The 17,663-nt window shown below is 35.2% G+C and overlaps 2 protein-coding genes across 3 annotated transcripts in view; one reads left to right on the top strand and one right to left on the bottom strand.

The window, feature by feature from the left end:
* Positions 1 to 1,564: 1,564 nt before the first annotated feature.
* Positions 1,565 to 10,465, bottom strand: LOC117125268 (diablo homolog, mitochondrial-like). Of its 2 annotated transcripts, none has more exons than XM_033271739.1 (5): positions 10,347 to 10,465; positions 8,734 to 8,881; positions 7,534 to 7,662; positions 6,002 to 6,203; positions 1,565 to 3,658 (listed from the first exon to the last, which is right to left on the bottom strand). In XM_033271739.1, the coding sequence occupies exons 2-5, from the start codon at positions 8,875 to 8,877 to the stop codon at positions 3,471 to 3,473; spliced, it is 663 nt and encodes a 220-aa protein (XP_033127630.1). In that variant the 5' UTR covers positions 8,878 to 8,881; positions 10,347 to 10,465; the 3' UTR covers positions 1,565 to 3,470. The 2 variants fall into 2 exon arrangements, with proteins under 2 accessions (XP_033127630.1, XP_033127629.1); XM_033271738.1 differs by having other exon boundaries at positions 8,734 to 8,983; positions 10,347 to 10,458.
* A 99-nt stretch (positions 10,466 to 10,564) lies between these two features.
* Positions 10,565 to 17,663, top strand: part of LOC117125269 (prenylcysteine oxidase 1-like) — a 9,657-nt gene continuing 2,558 nt past the window's right edge. The window contains exons 1-4 of the mRNA XM_033271740.1: positions 10,565 to 10,742; positions 11,763 to 11,969; positions 13,074 to 13,248; positions 17,348 to 17,559. Of these exons, the coding sequence (XP_033127631.1) occupies positions 10,628 to 10,742; positions 11,763 to 11,969; positions 13,074 to 13,248; positions 17,348 to 17,559 (709 nt within the window). The 5' untranslated portion in view covers positions 10,565 to 10,627. The remainder of the gene's footprint in view (positions 10,743 to 11,762; positions 11,970 to 13,073; positions 13,249 to 17,347; positions 17,560 to 17,663) is intronic.

Consider the following 17,663-nt stretch of genomic DNA (forward strand, 5'->3'; position numbering starts at 1 on the left):
GAATAATAATAATAGCTCTATGGTTGTCAACTAGTATGAAATGCGCGCGCGCAAAGGCTTTTCCATTTTGTTTGCAGGGTTTCCTTTTTTTGTTTTTAGCGTTTCATTTTCTTGTTTGCAGCGTTTTCTTTTGTTTGCTTGTGTTTTAATTTTTTGATTGCAGCGTTTCTTTATTTGTTTGCTAGTGTTTTTATTTTTTTGTTTGCAGCGTTTCTTTTATGTTTGCAGCATTTCTTTTTTGTTTGCAGCGTTTCATTTTTTGTTTGCTGGTGTTTTCTATTTTTGTTTGCATTTGTTTGCATCGTTTCTATTTTTGTTTGCATCGTTTCTATTTTTGTTTGCAGCGTTTCTTTTTTGTTTGCAGCGTTTCTTTTCTGTTTCCATGATTTCTTTTTTGTTTGCAGCGTTTCTTTTTTGTTGGCAGCATTTCTTTTTATTTGCAGTGTGTCCCTTGTGGGCCATCGTAGATTTCGACATTAGAAAACATAGCCTACATGAAGTCATATTATAGTAGCTCGATGCCTATCAAATAAGTAATAAAAATTCGCCATAAATTCGTCAAATATCCGTGGCTTACAGGGGGTCTTCGCCCCCTGGACCCCACCGGGGGCCCTAGGCGGCCCTCTTGCCCCCAGCAAAGTGTGTCTCGATCCGCTCACTAGCCTCCCCCCCCCATTTCCCCCCGTCGGGCAGGTCCTGGCGCCATCATTCACTGCACTGAAACCATGCTGATACCATGGCACACGTTTGTTGTAGGCCTACCGATCTCCTTGCAGCAACAACAGCGTGTCGACATTTCCTGAATTGGCGGCGTTCGAAGAATCATACTACAGTACATGTATGTGACTGACCTTGCTGCTTCTCCCAATATATATCGTGAGAACCTAGTTGTGGGAACGTTTCTCATTGAATTCACTTACTAGGCAACTTGCAGTACTGTCAACTTGGTATTACGCCTATTTCAAACAGTTTATTTCCATTCATGACAAACTAAACGCATCAAATACAAAACTGATCAGTGAATGTATTTTATTTCTTAACGGGCCGGGTGTGGCGCCTGGATTTACCCAACGTGGTGGGCGACTCCCAAACGAGAGATTAAGCGGGCGTGGTCGGGCTTAGCGAAAGGTACCCCGAAAATTATGACAATTTAGGGGTTTCAATGGTTTATTTATTCGATTTTAGGGTCTACTAATAATAATCATATGTAAAAAATACATTTTTTTCTCCCTGACGGAAGATTTTTCTCGGTTTGTACGCTAACGGCTAATTAGCTAGCGTAATTAGCTAAATAATGTAGTTGTACCCTTAAACATTTGGTGAAAAGGTAAGGTTCGATGTACATAATCAAAATGTCAAAGAAAACAAAATGAAAAAAAAATGATTTTGAAGTAGGCCTATATGTTTGCTCGTGGTGTCCATGACGTTATGTTCGTGTTCTTGATTTGGCCATGGACCTATTAATAAGTCCATGACATCTTATTAATAGGTCCATGATTTGGCCTAAAACAACACAACCCGTAGTAAAACCGTACTTCAAACACTTTTGACACTACAAGACGGCTGCTGTACTCATGCAGTAGGATTTAATTACTCCGTAAAAACTTTTACAGTATACAAATTATTATGTGATAGGCCTACTGATCGTTTAGATAGAAGCCATTTTGTTTTGTAAATAATTCACAACCACAACAACCACTGAACGATAAAATGAAACCTTAACAATGTAGGCCTAGTAGAGGTATAAAATTAAAAATAAATTTTTATTTGCTAAACTTGTTGATTATACTCAGCCTCGTATGACTCACCCCGATGTGATTTGTTTTCGCGTAGGGTTTGTGCATGGAGGAAAAAGCTATCTTTTCATTGTAAGAATTTTGACGTTCCATGACTGGTGGGTAATGATGTAGAGAGCAATCTTCGGAGACAGTTTATATTGATTATTTTTTTTGCCACTGACACAAAATATAACACTTACATTAACTTTGTTAAAATGTGTCAAAAATATATATTTTTAAAAATAAAATTTCCCTCATTTTAATAATGTTTTCAACAATAAATATAAAGCAGGTTTGGCCATGAAGTAAGCGAGAGGCAGATTTTTTTATATGTCATTATGATGACCTTGAATAACTTTTCGCTTTACAAATTAGACTTTGTTCCATTTTCATTTTTTCATTTGGTTAAAATGCCCAAAAATCTATGATATTAAAAAACATATTGCAATTATATTTAATATTATCAACATTAAATGTAAAGGTTGTGTTTGGTCATGAATATGATCAAAGATAATAAATAGAAGTGAGAGCAGTTTGCGATATAGTGAAACGTCCATGGAGCAATTTTCCTGCATCCTAGAGGCGGCGCTATAGAATATGTTAATAACCAATAGATAAATCAAAGGTACCGCTCGAGTTTGTTTGTTTCCTTAGTTTCTCCACTTCGTTAAATGGTCACATTATTTCCTCCATTCTAGAGAGAGCGGACGTTCCAACAATTTTAATGCAAAATACGCGTAGAGCTCATTCTTCTGCTATTTAAGTTCTTTGATATGATCGGTAAACAAAGTTCCTCAATTTTTAGGGGAAAAAAGAAAATTAGTATTCTGCTGTATTTAAAACCTCTGCAATACAATGTGAGAATACTAAGGTGCCTAGGTACTATGACAAGTGACAACTGAAGGCCCTATCACTGTGAAAACATTAAAAATTTGAAGTTGTTCAAAACCATCTGTGCATAGTTATTGTTGTTTTTGTAGCTAGCTTGGGATCCTTCCTACTATTAGACCTAATTTTTAGGCAGTAGCATTAGCCTATCTAGGTCATAGTTTTTCTTAATTTATTATTAATATATTATTACGAATGCATTCATGACCTTTTTAACACCATGGAAACATCCATCACTTGGATGATAGGTTACACCTGATAATATTAAAATACAAATGTACAAAACTCATTAAACGTTGCCGACTATTAATTTTGTTCATTAGCCTTATTTATGTTTTGTTTCATTAGCCATAAATGGTCCTTTATATATTTTCTAAAAATTCCTTCCATTACAGTTGAACAAAAATGTGGGAGAATAACCCATAACTCGCAGCGTCATTGGGCTAAATTGTGTATGGACGTGGTCCGTAACTACCTACGTAGCCGCCGTAAAGATGCACTTATAGCAGCTACATGTTCACATAATTCCACAACGACAGGGGCTGAAATGGACCATAGCATCAAGGTAACCCCCTACTCTTTCGAAAGATACAATGGGTTCTTTAAAGCGCACATACACACACCAGAAGTGTACGCTGGAACTCCATTTTTAAGTCCATATCTGAGAAGACTTGGTTCTACCAACCAAAGCCTGGACGAAGAGCGGTCCAAACGAGCGCCGATGTTATGGCTGTAGTTAGCGGTGCCCCAGCCCTACCGCCCGGCATCTCAACTTGCCCATAGATTTTGTATTGTCTGCTATCATTAGCCTTCCTGATCTTTGGAATTTTCTTTATTTTTAGAATCCTCAAGGTTCATAACATCTTCAATATCATGCTGTTGAGCTTGCGCCAATTCGCTCTCCATTTTCTGAGATGATAGTCGTGCATTTTCCACGAGTACGTGTGTTGTATGTAATTTCTCGTTTGCAGTAATAGCAGAATACTCGCATCCTTAAAAAAAACAACAAAGAACAGAAAATTCTTAACAATAATTATGCTTATAAAAATCACTTCAGTCTATTATCATTGTTAGAAATAACCATTCCACCTTCAGAACATCTGGTAATCATTGACAAGAAAACATGCTTGTTGATTCTTATAACCTTAAACCCTAATCAAGACAACCCTAATAAATTTATCCTATACTATAAAATAAAAAATTGTATTCTAATATTTTCTATTACCATTTATTAGTGGCCGAATACCCATGTCTTTGAAAAAACAAAATAAAATTCTTTGAAAAAACAAAATAAAATTCCTTAAAAAAACAAAAATAGGTAGCAAAAATGGTTATAGTAATTAAAACATTATTCAATATTTTCTGTGTGTTATTTCTCATTTGTACGAATGGAACAAATACCGACATCTTTAAAAACAATCAAGTATTAAGAGCAATGGTTAGTTTAGCATTTTAGTTTTATTTATTTTGTAGGTAGTAATAATAATGGTTAAAGTCCTTAAAACGTTAATTCTCTCTATTTTATTATTCAATATTTTCTATTGTGTGCAATTTCTCATTTGTACTAATGGTACAACCACCCACGCCTTTAAAAACAAAATAAAATTTCTAATAAAATCAATCTAGTATTAACAATAGTTAGTATCAGCATTTTAGTTTTTATGTACATTTTTATGAGAGCTTTACTGCCCTCTATAATCCATTCATCGTAGTATTTAATAGCATCCATGACTATCAACTGTTGATACAACATTTTATAGTACTGTTGCATTATCAATGATAATCATTAGTAGAGTATTTGATGCAGCCCTGCCTTACAATAATTAATCATAAATGAGGTTATTAGTATACAATGGATAACAATATAAAATTATAATACTACCTTATATTTATTGATTAATCATTAAATATATAATGAAGATATACTCAGTGTGGTCAAACTTAAATAATAATTACATTATATAAAATTATAATAATACCTTATTTTTATTAATTTATCAATAGAAATATATCATAGATATTCTCAGTGTAGTCAAATTTAAATAAGCAAATTATATAAAAATATAATGCAGGTCTCCTTCCAACTAAAAACCTCCTGAATTAAAAACCACCTTCCTGCAGCCCCAAATTAATCTTTTATTTTTATAATATTTCTAATCAAAGACCAAAGCTGCTAAAGACCATAAAACCTTGGTCTAAAAATAGGTATTTTACTGGATGGAGACCTGTACTATATTATTTCTATTGATTTATCAAAATTAGTATACTGAGTGTGGTTAAATAATAATAATAATAATATAGAATTAAATTGAAATCTATTTCCTTTAAAAATAAACTGATTATGGTTGATGCTGATAATTGATGCTTGAATTTTTGGAGGCTTCAGCGCCTCGCTTATTTGAGATACAAAATATTGGTGTGGCGCTTTCCATGCCCGTTCACATGCTACCTATCTCACATACTCCCGTGGTTCAGTAGGCCTATCAGTAGGCTAAAAAAAACAATCAGGTTTGGTGCAGTGCTTACTTGAGTGCTTGGTGCAATGGTTGGGTTTCGGGTCCCTTAACTTTGAGGATGGAGTTTTTATTCCTTTTTAGTGATATTGCAGCGTGTTTCCTTGGGCAAGGCAGTCTACCTATTTATTTATGGAGCATAAATGGAAACCTAGTTATAGGAAGTGGCACTGATTGTATTACTGTGTATTTCACTACTGTGTATGAAGGAGCAGACAAAATTTTACTTTGTACTCGCTTGCCAATGCATGTCATCCAATGACCAGGGGCAGTATTGGATTCAAAGTGGGGGGAGGGGGAGGCAGCCGGCTGGGGACCCCTATCTTTTTTTTTTTTAAATGAGAAAAAAATATGAAGTTGCATTCAAACTTAAGTGAGTGTGCCATTTCTGGCCATCTAGAGGTGCCATAGGCCTAATCATTAAATATCTTGTCAGCTTAGGTGATCTAGTTCCTGTGCACCTCTATTTCAATTTACCTGGATTTGCCATTGAAGGAAAACCATAGGCAGATTCAATGGAGGCCCAATGCACACTGGGCATGAATGAAAAAAAAATGAAAAGTATATTCAAATATTACGTTCAAATTGAAGCGAGTATTCCATTTCCAGCCATCTACTGTCATCATATTTTGTATCTCAGCTCCAACCATGGTGAGCCTGGGATGGTCTAGACACTCCGTCTGTAAAAATCCCTCCCCCTGGGCCCACTCTATTTCCAATTCCTGGATCTGCCACTGGTAATAATGTTCTCACTAATTCGATCATGATTTAGTTTGAAATTGTCACCATAAAATTTTTCAGATAATAGTATTAATATGTTACCTGCAAGGTACGCGACCTCCGCTGCATTCTCCAACACCTTTCTGGAGGTGTTTAGAAGGCCAGTGAGTTCCTGCACTGCCTTCACCTTCTCATCGACTTCTACTCTTGCTTGGATTATCACCTGCCAAAGGTCATCCTCTGCGGATTCATCTCCAAGGCACTCGGCATGTAGCTTCAACAACTCTACAAGATCGTTGATCGACTTTATAGAAAAATAAAATAACATTAGTCACAAACTCCGAGAGAATTATATTCTTTAATTGGGGCTTTACTGTTATTGTTTTGGAAGCCATATCTATGAAAGTGTATTGAATACTGTATAGACAAAAAGATAAATAAATTTGAGTACTGTTATTATTATTTATCTATTTGTTTAATATTGTCTTTATGGTGCTATGCAGCAAACCTAATTTGAATATTATTTAGTATGATTTCCAAGCTGCAAACTAGGGGCCTGTTTCTGCTGCTTATCCTCAAAATACGATATAAAATATACCGTATAAATATGGTATATTGTAGTGAGCTTTCTTCTTCTCGATAAACATGGTTTCTTTAAAAAACCTTGTAATTTTGGTTTCCCCTTACAGTTGAATCGTAAATGTCGTTATATTTTCAGTTCACATTTCGCACTTTCGCTTTTCCACATGTATAATTAATGAACAAGCTGAGAGAAAAAACAAAACACAACTTGCGTCATGCTCTGTTGGCTCTTGACCTCATGTCAGGGTCATACAAAATACAGTATTTCTATAGGCAACAGAAATGGGGTATGAATATTACGGTATCTGTTGCAAAATACCAGAATAATTCCACAAAAATAGTGGGGGAAAATCCGGTATAAAAAAATATGTTATATTTTTATGAGCCCCATTTCTGCGGCTGCAAAAAAACAAATACGGTGTTTTTTTATCAGCAGAAAGAGGCCCTATAAGCCTTTCATACAATAGCTCTACAATGTCTGAATGTTTCTGTCAGTTGTATGAGAAAGTGCCTGGGGGTCAGATCTGCAAGTATATCCTATAGGTCTCTGTGGTCTAATGGGTGTGATACTCGCCTTGATAGTGAGAGAAAGCAGGTTTGAATACCCCCAAAAGCACTTTTTTTTTCAAACAACTGAAAAAAGGAACTTTTTATTTGGAAGTGCTATGATTGATACAATTATAACATCATGTTTCAGTATATACTCCACTGTGTTTACGGTGCTATGCAGCAAACCTCATTTGAATATTATATATATTATAGGAGTATAGAGGAGGGCGGGGTTTCAATCCCTTCCTGGGCATACTGTATCTTGTGTCCTTGGGCAAGGCACTTTCTATCTGCATTACTTCTCTCCACCCAGGAATATGAATGGGTAACTCGTGGGGTAGTTGCCTGCTCCTGCGTTTATTACAGCAGCAACCAATGACCTCGAAAAGAAGTACTTCATGTCTACAAAGCAAGATGCTTTATAAATTAAAAAAAATTAAATAAAAATAAATACATATTTATAGCAATTGTATATTACAATGCAATGATTGTATAATTATTACCTTCGTATAGCTATCATATACTGCAATGATTGCTACTGCAGACTGTGACAAAAGCATAGATGCTGCGTCGACAGTCGTACTCGATGCATTTTTGATCAGCTGACTGTGAGACAAATCTGAAGAAATATCCTGAAATATTTAGTAATAATTAAAAAATATATATTCTGCAATAATTAGGGATAAATCATAATGTTCTGCAAAAGAAGGCCTAAAGTGTTTCTTGGAATTTGGATCTTAAAGTGAGAGTATTTAATAATTATTAGCTCCACCAAAAATGTTATGTATTAACTACTGTCTGTCTGCCAGTGTGATTACGCAAAAACTAATGAATCGATAATCATAAAATTTAGTGGAATGGTACACAATATTCCAAGAGATGATTGAAAGTCAAAGGACAAGGTCAAGGTCAAAGGTCATTGCAGAGGTTTGCATTTTTTGGGTGCTCTAGTTTAAAAATTTCATAACAGAATTCACATCCGAATTATTAAAACTAAGGTAAGAGACATGGAGTAGCAGGGTATCAAATGATGAGGACAAAATCCCCACTCAAAATTCACCTCATGCAATCTTTCCCCAGCTAGTTTAGTTAGGCCCTTTACTTTTTAACTTATTTCATCACATTCTTTATCAGGCAGAAAAAATTAAGGAATTATCATCTATTTATATTTAAAAAAAAAAACATTAAACCTTTGTAATTTGTTATCTTAGCTTGATCCTCATTTAAACTTTTTTTTTTTTTTTTTTTTGGAAAGAGTTAGGACCCCTCCTCCACATAAGGCCAGATGCACAGGGATAACTGTAAGCATGCATGAATTTATTCAAGATATGCTAGATGTTTTTGGCTTGTAAAAGTAATACAGAAGTTCCCTTCCAGTTCCCTTCTCATTGAAGTGTTAAGCCTGTTTTCTACTAGGCGAATTTATTTGTGTGAATCGAAGGCGTCGGTTCGGTTCCTGAGCTCTGATTGATTGCGCATATTTTTCGTTTCACAAAAAGTAGAAACAGATCGAACTACCGATTGCACTGAAGCGAAAACCCCGACAGAAATGTGAATGTGCATGAACCAACGCTTTCGTCTTGCACGAATGAATTTGCAATTGGAAAAAAAAGACTTTATGGTTGACTAAGCTCACACAATTATTCACACAATTATGCATAATCACTACATATGAATAATTTTAAAATATTGTAGAGTTTCACCTGTAAATACATTTTGGCTTTGGAGCTATTGGGCATGACCTCATTGACCTTAGCTTCCTGTTTAGATTGTCCTGTGGTGAATAGGCCAGCGCTTAGACAGTACCATGGTGTACTTCTTGAAAACAAACACAATCTGCTCCACATTTTTCTGCAATCAATACAAATTTTAAATTATGCTAAAGTAAATTTAGAGTCATCTACACCGGAGTTACTGGTGGCAGTAAAGGGGCTGGGCAGCCAGGGTTCCCGTCTGGAAGAAAAAAAGAAACAGTCATGAGGAGAAAAACCATACACATGGGAAACTGAGACAAACTTATGAATGGAAAAAAAAGGATTAGGCAAATTATGTGTACTTAATTTACATGTTTACATAACCATGTAAAAATCATTGGCTATAAGCCTCAAAAATTATTTTTGAATCGTAATAAAAAATATTTAACATTATTTCTTAAAGTAATTTTTTAAACGGACTTAACACTATCAAACTGGTTCATTTAATAATTGGTGCATTATTTACTGATTTCAGGTTGAAGTACATTTCCTTATCAGCACTCTTGTGTAGAAAAACAATTTGCTGACCAGGGTGCACAAGAATATGTTTTGTGCACCCTGGTCAGTTGTGTTTTTTAAGTTTCCCATGCAAATCATTGAGGTACAAAACAATTTATATGTATGTACTGTACCTAATATCTACAGTTGTTGAGAATATAAAATCGATTAAATTAGCCTTTCAAGTCCCTATTTTCGCCGATGGACCCCTTCCAGTGGTTCGGGCTTGGGTCTCTATTGCAGAGGACATTGGACAACCGTCGGACAAATGCTGGCGACACACTCAACTTTATGATGATGGAAAATTTAATCATATACTTTCAAGAGCCAGCTGAACTGGTTGTGGTAGGCACTGTGTGTCCACCCTGGATGGAGATTCACTTCAGCCTTGGTCCCTGGTTCAATCCCATTTACTACTGTTTCCTCTCATTTTTTAACCTGAACTGAACAGCTATTAGTACTAGTGGTAGTAGGCCTAGTACCGGTGGAGACTCTAGGATATTTTCTGGGAGGGGGAACGGCGCTGTCCGACAAGAGCTCGTAGGCCCAAGCTAGGAAGGGGTGCCCCTCCCAAATGAGATTTTTTTTTTTAGGATAGCAACCTCTGGATGGCCAGAAATGGCATTCTCAGACTGTGTGACAGACATGTGTTGGCCTGGTGTTAGCCTATTTTAATATTTTTTTATGGTCTGACTGACAGTGACCGACGAGCTCTGTCCCTTCCTCCGGCTGGCGCCGCCACCATAAGCCAGCTGTGTAGTTACGTACTAGGGCCTACTACCTGTACTACATTTCTAGCAAACTCTGACCAGTCCATGGGGATAAAAATAAAGGCAGGTCTCTGAAACATCAGAGCGATAGGCTACCTACCTAGAGCCTAGGTCTAGCTTTAAGTCAACCTACCTACCCACATAACTGAACTCTCTGGGCTCATCACTCAACAGCCAACTATACAGTAGCTAGGACGGTGCTAGCTACCTGGCTGGGCCCCCTATCTGATTTGATTAGTCTCGACTCATGTTGCCTAAACATATAGGCCTAGCTTATACCCAGGTCATTTTTACCTAAAAGTGAACTAGGCTCTAGGCCTCGGTAGGCCAAATTCAGGTTGAAAAAAAACACTTAAAAACTAGCCTTATACAGCGGGGCCCACTACTAGGCCTAGTAGCACTACTACTGTAGCATTACACTTGACAATATGTTCAAGAAACCAAAACTATAGAGGGAGGGCTTTAATGTTTTGATATTTTGGTAGAATTTTTCTTCTCCCAGGGTTGACAACCGGTTGGCTGCACGAGTGTGAAACTTCTTTACATCAGCATTGTTTTTATTTCAAGCATTCCTTATGCATTTTAGTTCTTTCTTCATACTTACTTTGGTAGTCTCTTTCTTAGAGAGTTGGCCAGCCTATGCAGTTACAGATCAAAACAACAAGAACAATGATGAAGCTGTAGAAATAGGTAAGAAGCGAGGAGGAAGAAGATTACCCTACGCATTTGGAAGCACTGAGCACTGAAAGAAGGCACCCTGACCGGTGTTAGTGAGCTGGACCCTGATTGGGAGGACGAAGCACCCAAATGCAAGCAAGGCCGTCTTTTATGCTAGGTCTTGTAGTGTTGTTTAATGAGAGGGTGCATGTGACTGAATTTAGGTTGTTGAAAATGGATAACTTTCACATTATTTTCCCTGATTTTAATAATCCCTTTCGACTCTATCATCGATCTATAATTTCATATCAGAAGCAGTGCCAATACCACTGCCAGTCAGTGGTGTGAATCATGGTACAGCCCAAGCAATCCAATGTATGCTCTTTGTTTTTGCATGGGGGTCCACAAATTCAACAGGGGTCTGAACCAAGTGGTGGCCAGCTGTAGAGCCTTGGCAGGGTCTCATAATAATCAAGATGAGGTCCACAGTGAGTGATTCTAGCCTATAAAATGGGCTTTTAGACCACAGTATGTATTGGCAATCGAAAAGTTTGTTTGAGTTGGCAAACTGGCATCAGATGACAGGTTTGTCTCCCTCTAATTAACCTTAAGTTTGGGCCAGAAAATTGGTCTTTAATTGGAGGTGGTCTTTAATTCCGAGGGGTCTTTAGTTGTGGCAAGGACCAGTAAAACTATTCACTCCTAACAAATCATGTTTCTGAGATACTGGCAAAAACATATTGAAATTTCAAATTTCTCTGCCTGAGGATTGCACGAATTAAAACATCGAAGGCTGATATATCAAATACTGTTAAACAGCTGTATGTTTAAATACCTGTAACTTCACAACAAAATTTTGGATTTTATATGATTCTTTTATCATAACTTTCATTTTACATTTTAACCTTATTAATAACTAAAAAAAAAAATCAATTTTTGTGAGGAGTGACCGGTGGCTTGTCTTTGTTACAATTAGAAGGAGGCCTGAAATGGCTATATGTTAGTAGAATTGTATTTAAAGTTTTTCATAATCGTAACTTCCATTCATGCTAGCTGTCATTGGTGGTGGTATTGGTGGAACATCCTGTAGCCATTTCTTACGAGAGTTGTTTGGAGATGCTGCTACCATCAGCTTATTTGAGCCAAAGGCAATCGGAGGTCGGATGGCAACCGTTGAAATGGCTGGCAGGCAATATGAATCTGGAGGTTCTGTTCTACATGAGAAAAACATGTACATGAACAAATTTGTTGAGGACTATGGTAAGTGTGATTGTTGCTGTTGCCAAAGTTAATTCAAATGGTTCAGTAATTATAAAACTGCTAACAATAGCAATGATATATTGTTAGTGACGTTGTATTGTGTATACTAAATACTGCTCACCAAACTCCCATCCCCCACCCCCCCCCCTTGCAATTTGAGACCCCTCTCATTTGAGGCCCCTTTTTTGAAGCATCTATGAAATATTTTAACACAAAACTTTCTAATTGGAGACCAAAACTTGAGTCCATCCCCAATTTTCAGGCCCCAAAGGTGGTTTTGAATTAGAGGGGGGAACTGTACAATACTGTACTTAACATCAATAAAAATGCAAATTAAATTACTATTATCATTATTAGAGCAGGGGACCCAAGTCTCCCTGCAAGTCATGGAGCCCCCCAGAATTCAGGACAGCCGCCTCCCGCATCCGGTGAAGAATCTCCCAGAAATAACCCATCACCTGCCAGTTAATTATATCTGCATGTTTTCACCACTGTATTACCCATCATGTGTCTCAAGGAAGTCTCAGTGTCCATTGTACCACCATAAGCAGCAAAACAAAATTTTAAGTGCTAAGAAAGCTTGTTTAAACAGATCTTCCAGAAATTTTCTTTTCCAGCTTGTAACCCCTGTTACAGTACTGTATTCAATATAGTACATCATCTTTTAGAAGAGCCATTCATGTATTGAATGCATTTGTGGAAAACAGTCATTACTAAAAAATCAACGACACATTTACTCTAAAGAAGTATTTTTATTTATTTATGCACATGGGCCAATTATTAAACAATTAAACTGATAAAAACATAATGACAGAGAGAGAGGAAAAAGTTTACCAGTTGCCCACACATAATAATTTCACTGCTCTATTGTCAATTGTCTCATGGATGTCAGTGTCGATAAATATCACTATGTGCCAACAAAATTAAATTAGATGTCTTAAGAAAAACTCATGTAACCAGATCTCCCAGAAGGGACTTCTTCCCACTGCAATGTGTCAACATGGATTGATTTGAACCAGACACCCAAAGGTCATCATGGTTCAGCACACACACTCAGTTATTACCACCAGAGCAAACTGAACCATGGTGTCTGTTTTTTTTCAGGGTTGGACGTAGCTGATTCCCCTAGTTTGAATATGGGGATTTATGACGGCGAGGAGTTTGTTTTCGAAGAAAGCTCATTCGACATCGTAAACTTACTGAAGTTGATGTGGCGGTACAAATTGGATTTCTTCTACTTAAACAATCGAATTGATAAAATGATTGAGAAATTTAACAGGTATGTATTATTAGGAATGCTTCCATTGTCAACTAGCCAGTATCAAGAACTTATACTAGACAAGTTTAATTAATTTTAAATTGCCCTAGGCAAATTACCAACAAAATCATTAAAATAATTCATTTTGGAATTAACTTGCCTGTTTTGAAGTAACATACAAATTTTCAACTTGATAGAAATTTGTGTATTTAAAAAATGATTACCCATAATTTTATAGCAAAACATTATAGGAAAACCTTTTTATTATTATTAAATCAGGGTAGACACCTTTTTAGTTCAATTCTTTGCACAAGTTAATAATTTACAAAAAAATCTAAATTATTTTTTTTATGATTTTTTTGTTTTCATTTTCAAGGGCCAATATTTTGAATGTTGCTGCATGCAAAAAAGAGGTGGATGAATAGATATATATGACAGAGACAGTCATTGATACTGTTTGTATGCCTATAAAAATATCATCCTTTTTTTTCTGGAATTGTGGCAAAGACAAGAAAAGTCAAACCAGTCACTCATCGCAAAAAGTGATTTTGAAGTATTAATACAGGGTGAAACTGTAAAATTAAGCTATAAAATGGTTAAAAAAATCTTTAAAATCCAACATTTTGTTATGAGGTTACAAGCGTTTAAACATGCAGCTGTTTAAAGAACAATATATGAGAAATCAGCCTTCAATGTTCATGATTTTGGGCATTTCTCATCCAGAAACTATCATCAAATCCTTCAAAAGTGTTGTTTTAACATTTAAAATGGGGAACTAAAGTAACAGCATAGCATGATATATAAATATATAAAAAGGTTAGTTTAGTACTGCAATAAAATAGATTTGAAAAAATTTGATATTCCAGCTCATGTTTTGGCCATTTTCTCTGAAATACAATTTGCAACGAGTGACTGATTTGATAAGATAAGATAAGATAAGATTTTCTTTATTGTCACGTTTACAATGAAGTATACATGAAATTTTTCCTGTTGACACTTGAAATCTTAACTACTAGATAAAAACATACATAAGGCGAAATAAAAAAAATAAATTACGTTATCACAAAACCATTTTACATATATACAGGTCGTTCAAGCAAATAAATATGGATTATCTTTTAAATTTTGAGTTGTGTAAATGGCTGGAATTATGCACAAATGATTTTCTGCATCTATTTGTTTTACATTTCATAGGAAGTAGTCGGCCAGATCTACAGATAATGAGTTCCTTATGTAGTGGATGGAAGTTGTCTTCTAGAATTTTCTTTAAATGAGTAATGGCCTCTCTCTCATAGACATCTTCAACCTTATTTACATCATTTTCAATCAACTTGCGGGCATTTTTTGTGATTTTCATCTTATTGTACTCAGTAAGGCTGTTGTACCATGCTACACATCCATAAGATAGCACACTTAAAATTGTACTATGATAGAATAGTGATAATATTTCATTCCACACATTGAACGACTTTAGTTTTCCTAGCATATACATACGTTGACTAGCTTTCTTTACAATATTTAATGTATTTGCATTCCAGTTCATGTCTTTATCTATAACAATTCCTAAATATTTATGTTCATTAACCGTTTCAATTTCTTTATCATTAACTTCAATTTGTTCGACCATTTCTTTCTTTCTTCTGAAGTCGAACACTATTTCTTTAGTCTTATCTGCATTTAAAATTAAACTGTTATCTTTACACCATCTTTCAAACTTACTGATAACATTTTTATATTCGTCTTCACATCCATTCAAAATCAACCCCGTGATAACTGAATCATCTGCATATTTGATTAAGTTACATTTACCATTAACACGAAAATCATTGGTATATATGGAAAAAAGTATGGGTGATAAAACACATCCCTGGGGGACACCGGTATTTGTGAACAGCATGTTTGAAAACAGCTTTCCTAATCTAACCATTTGAGGTCTGTTTGTGATGATCTCTCCGATCCATAGGATAAGGTGGGGGTTGATATTTAGAGTTGAGAGTTTATATTTAGAGTTGAGAGTTTTTTCAGAAGGATGTGAGGTTGAATTGTGTTAAAAGCTGAAGAAAAGTCGAACAATGTAGAACGGGCATAGGATTTCGATTTTTCAAGATGAGTGTAGATACCATGGAGAAGTGTTAGTATAGCATCACTAGCCCCTTTCTTGTTCCTATAAGCAAATTGGTAGCAGTCTAGTTTGTTGTTACATTCTTTTAACAGGGCATGTTTTACAATAGACTCCAGGCACTTCATTGGTATTGAGGTCAGGGCAATATGCCTGTAATCATTATTTATACTGGGTTTGTTTTTTAGGTAGTGGCGTTATAAAGGATGTTTTCCATAAAATAGGTACCGTGTCCGATTCGAGGGACCATTTATATAACCTAAAAAATATATCGCACAGTTCATTTGCACACAACTTAATTAATTTAGCTGATAGCTTATCAGGTCCTGTCGCTTTACAAGTTTTAACATTTTTTAGACAATTTCTAATAGTTCTAGCATCAAAATCTATATTAAAATCACACAATTTACTTTGAACGTTCCTTACAGTCAGAATCAAATCTGGCGAAGAAAGTATTCATATTATTTAAGTCTAAGTTAGAGTTCATCTTAAGTGTTTGGCCAGATCTACAGATAATGAGTTCCTTATGTAGCGGATGGAAGTTTTCTTCTAGAATTTTCTTTAAATGAGTAATGGCCTCTCTCTCATAGACATCTTCAACCTTATTTACATCATTTTCAATCAACTTGCGGGCATTTTTTTTGTGATTCGATCAATTTTCATCTTATTGTACTCAGTAGGCTGTTGTACCATGCTACACATCCATAAGATAGCACACTTAAAATTGTACTATGATAGAATAGTGATAATATTTCATTACACACATTGAACGACTTTAGTTTTCCTAGCATATACATACGTTGACTAGCTTTCTTTACAATATTTAATGTATTTGCATTCCAGTTCATGTCTTTATCTATAAAAATTCCTAAATATTTATGTTCATTAGCTGTTTCAATTTCTTTATCATTAACTTTAATTTGTTCGACCATTTCTTTCTTTCTTCTGAAGTCGAACACTATTTCTTTAGTCTTATCTGCATTTAAAATTAAACAGTTATCTTTACACCATCTTTCAAACTTACTGATAACATTTTTATATTCGTCTTCACATCCATTCAAAATCAACCCCGTGATAACTGAATCATCTGCATATTTGATTAAGTTACAATTACCATTAACACGAAAATCATTGGTATATATGGAAAAAAGTATGGGCGATAAAACACATCCCTGGGGGACACCGGTATTTGTGAACAGAATGTTTGAAAACAGCTTTCCTAATCTAATCATTTGAGGTCTGTTTGTGATGAAATCTCCGATCCATAGGATAAGGTGGGGGTTGGTATTTAGAGTTGAGAGTTTTTTTCAGAAGGATGTGAGGTTGAATTGTGTTAAAAGCTGAAGAAAAGTCGAAGAATGTAGAACGGGCATAGGATTTCGATTTTTCAAGATGAGTGTAGATACCATGGAGTCACACACAGCTCCCCAGGGTTGAGTAATCCCTCCCCAGGATAGAGTAATGCTCCCTAGTAACAAGAAGTACCCCAAATCAAGCCATTCAGATGTTTATGCTGCCATTTGTCTTTGTATTTGTTATTCCAGATGTACACATTTTAGACACTCAAAATGCTTTCCCTTTCCATCGTCTTTAAATGAATATATTCACTTCTTGAATGTTTTTATATTTCAACGTGTGTTACTTCAAATGATATATAAAACTATATGACTTAACAGTATTTTATGCATACAAATAATAGTGAAATAATCTGAAATTTTCCCAATATACATGTATTTTATATTCCATAAAATAATAATTTGAATCTTTAAATATATATATTTTTATATAGTATATATTTTATATAGTTATTTTATATGAAATATATTTTATATAGTTATTTTAAATGGTATACAGTATTGATATAGTATATATTTTATATAGTATCTCATAAAGTGTATAATTATTTTATATATTTTTTTTAGTATATAAATTATTTGTAGTATTTTATATAGTATATATTTTATATAATATTTTGTAAAGTATATACTTTATTTTATATAGTATATATGAAATACAAGATGCTGGGTATGCATTTAGCACACCTGCGAAACTGCTGAATGCTATGGATATGACATTTATGAATTACACAAAAGAACCTCTTGCTCGTGTTTTAAAAGATGACTTTGGGTTATCACAGCGGACAATTGATGAGCTCGCTTCGGTGGCTACAAGAGACAACTATGGCCAGTCAGTCAACATGACAGCATTTGCAGGTAATATAGACATGGGTTTCCCAAGTTGAAGGAAATCAATTTCCGGGATCTCTGTTTAAACAGTATCTAGTCGGTCTTGAACTAGGGTGGGGACTGATAGGAGA

This window comes from Anneissia japonica, unplaced genomic scaffold (genome assembly GCF_011630105.1).
Source record: "Anneissia japonica isolate Jap-2015-1 unplaced genomic scaffold, ASM1163010v1 scaffold690_len516080_cov150, whole genome shotgun sequence".
Taxonomy (NCBI): Eukaryota; Metazoa; Echinodermata; class Crinoidea; order Comatulida; family Comatulidae; genus Anneissia; species Anneissia japonica.

Excerpts from the sequence above, each read along its gene's own strand:
- LOC117125268 (XM_033271739.1), bottom strand. The coding sequence starts at position 8,877 with ATGTGGAGCAGATTGTGTTTGTTTTCAAGAAGTACACCATGGTACTGT. Across the intron at positions 6,204-7,533 it reads TATATGATAGCTATACGAAG|TCGATCAACGATCTTGTAGA; the intron begins GTAATAATTATA and ends TTTTCTATAAAG. Across the intron at positions 3,659-6,001 it reads GGAGGTCGCGTACCTTGCAG|GATGCGAGTATTCTGCTATT; the intron begins GTAACATATTAA and ends GTTTTTTTTAAG.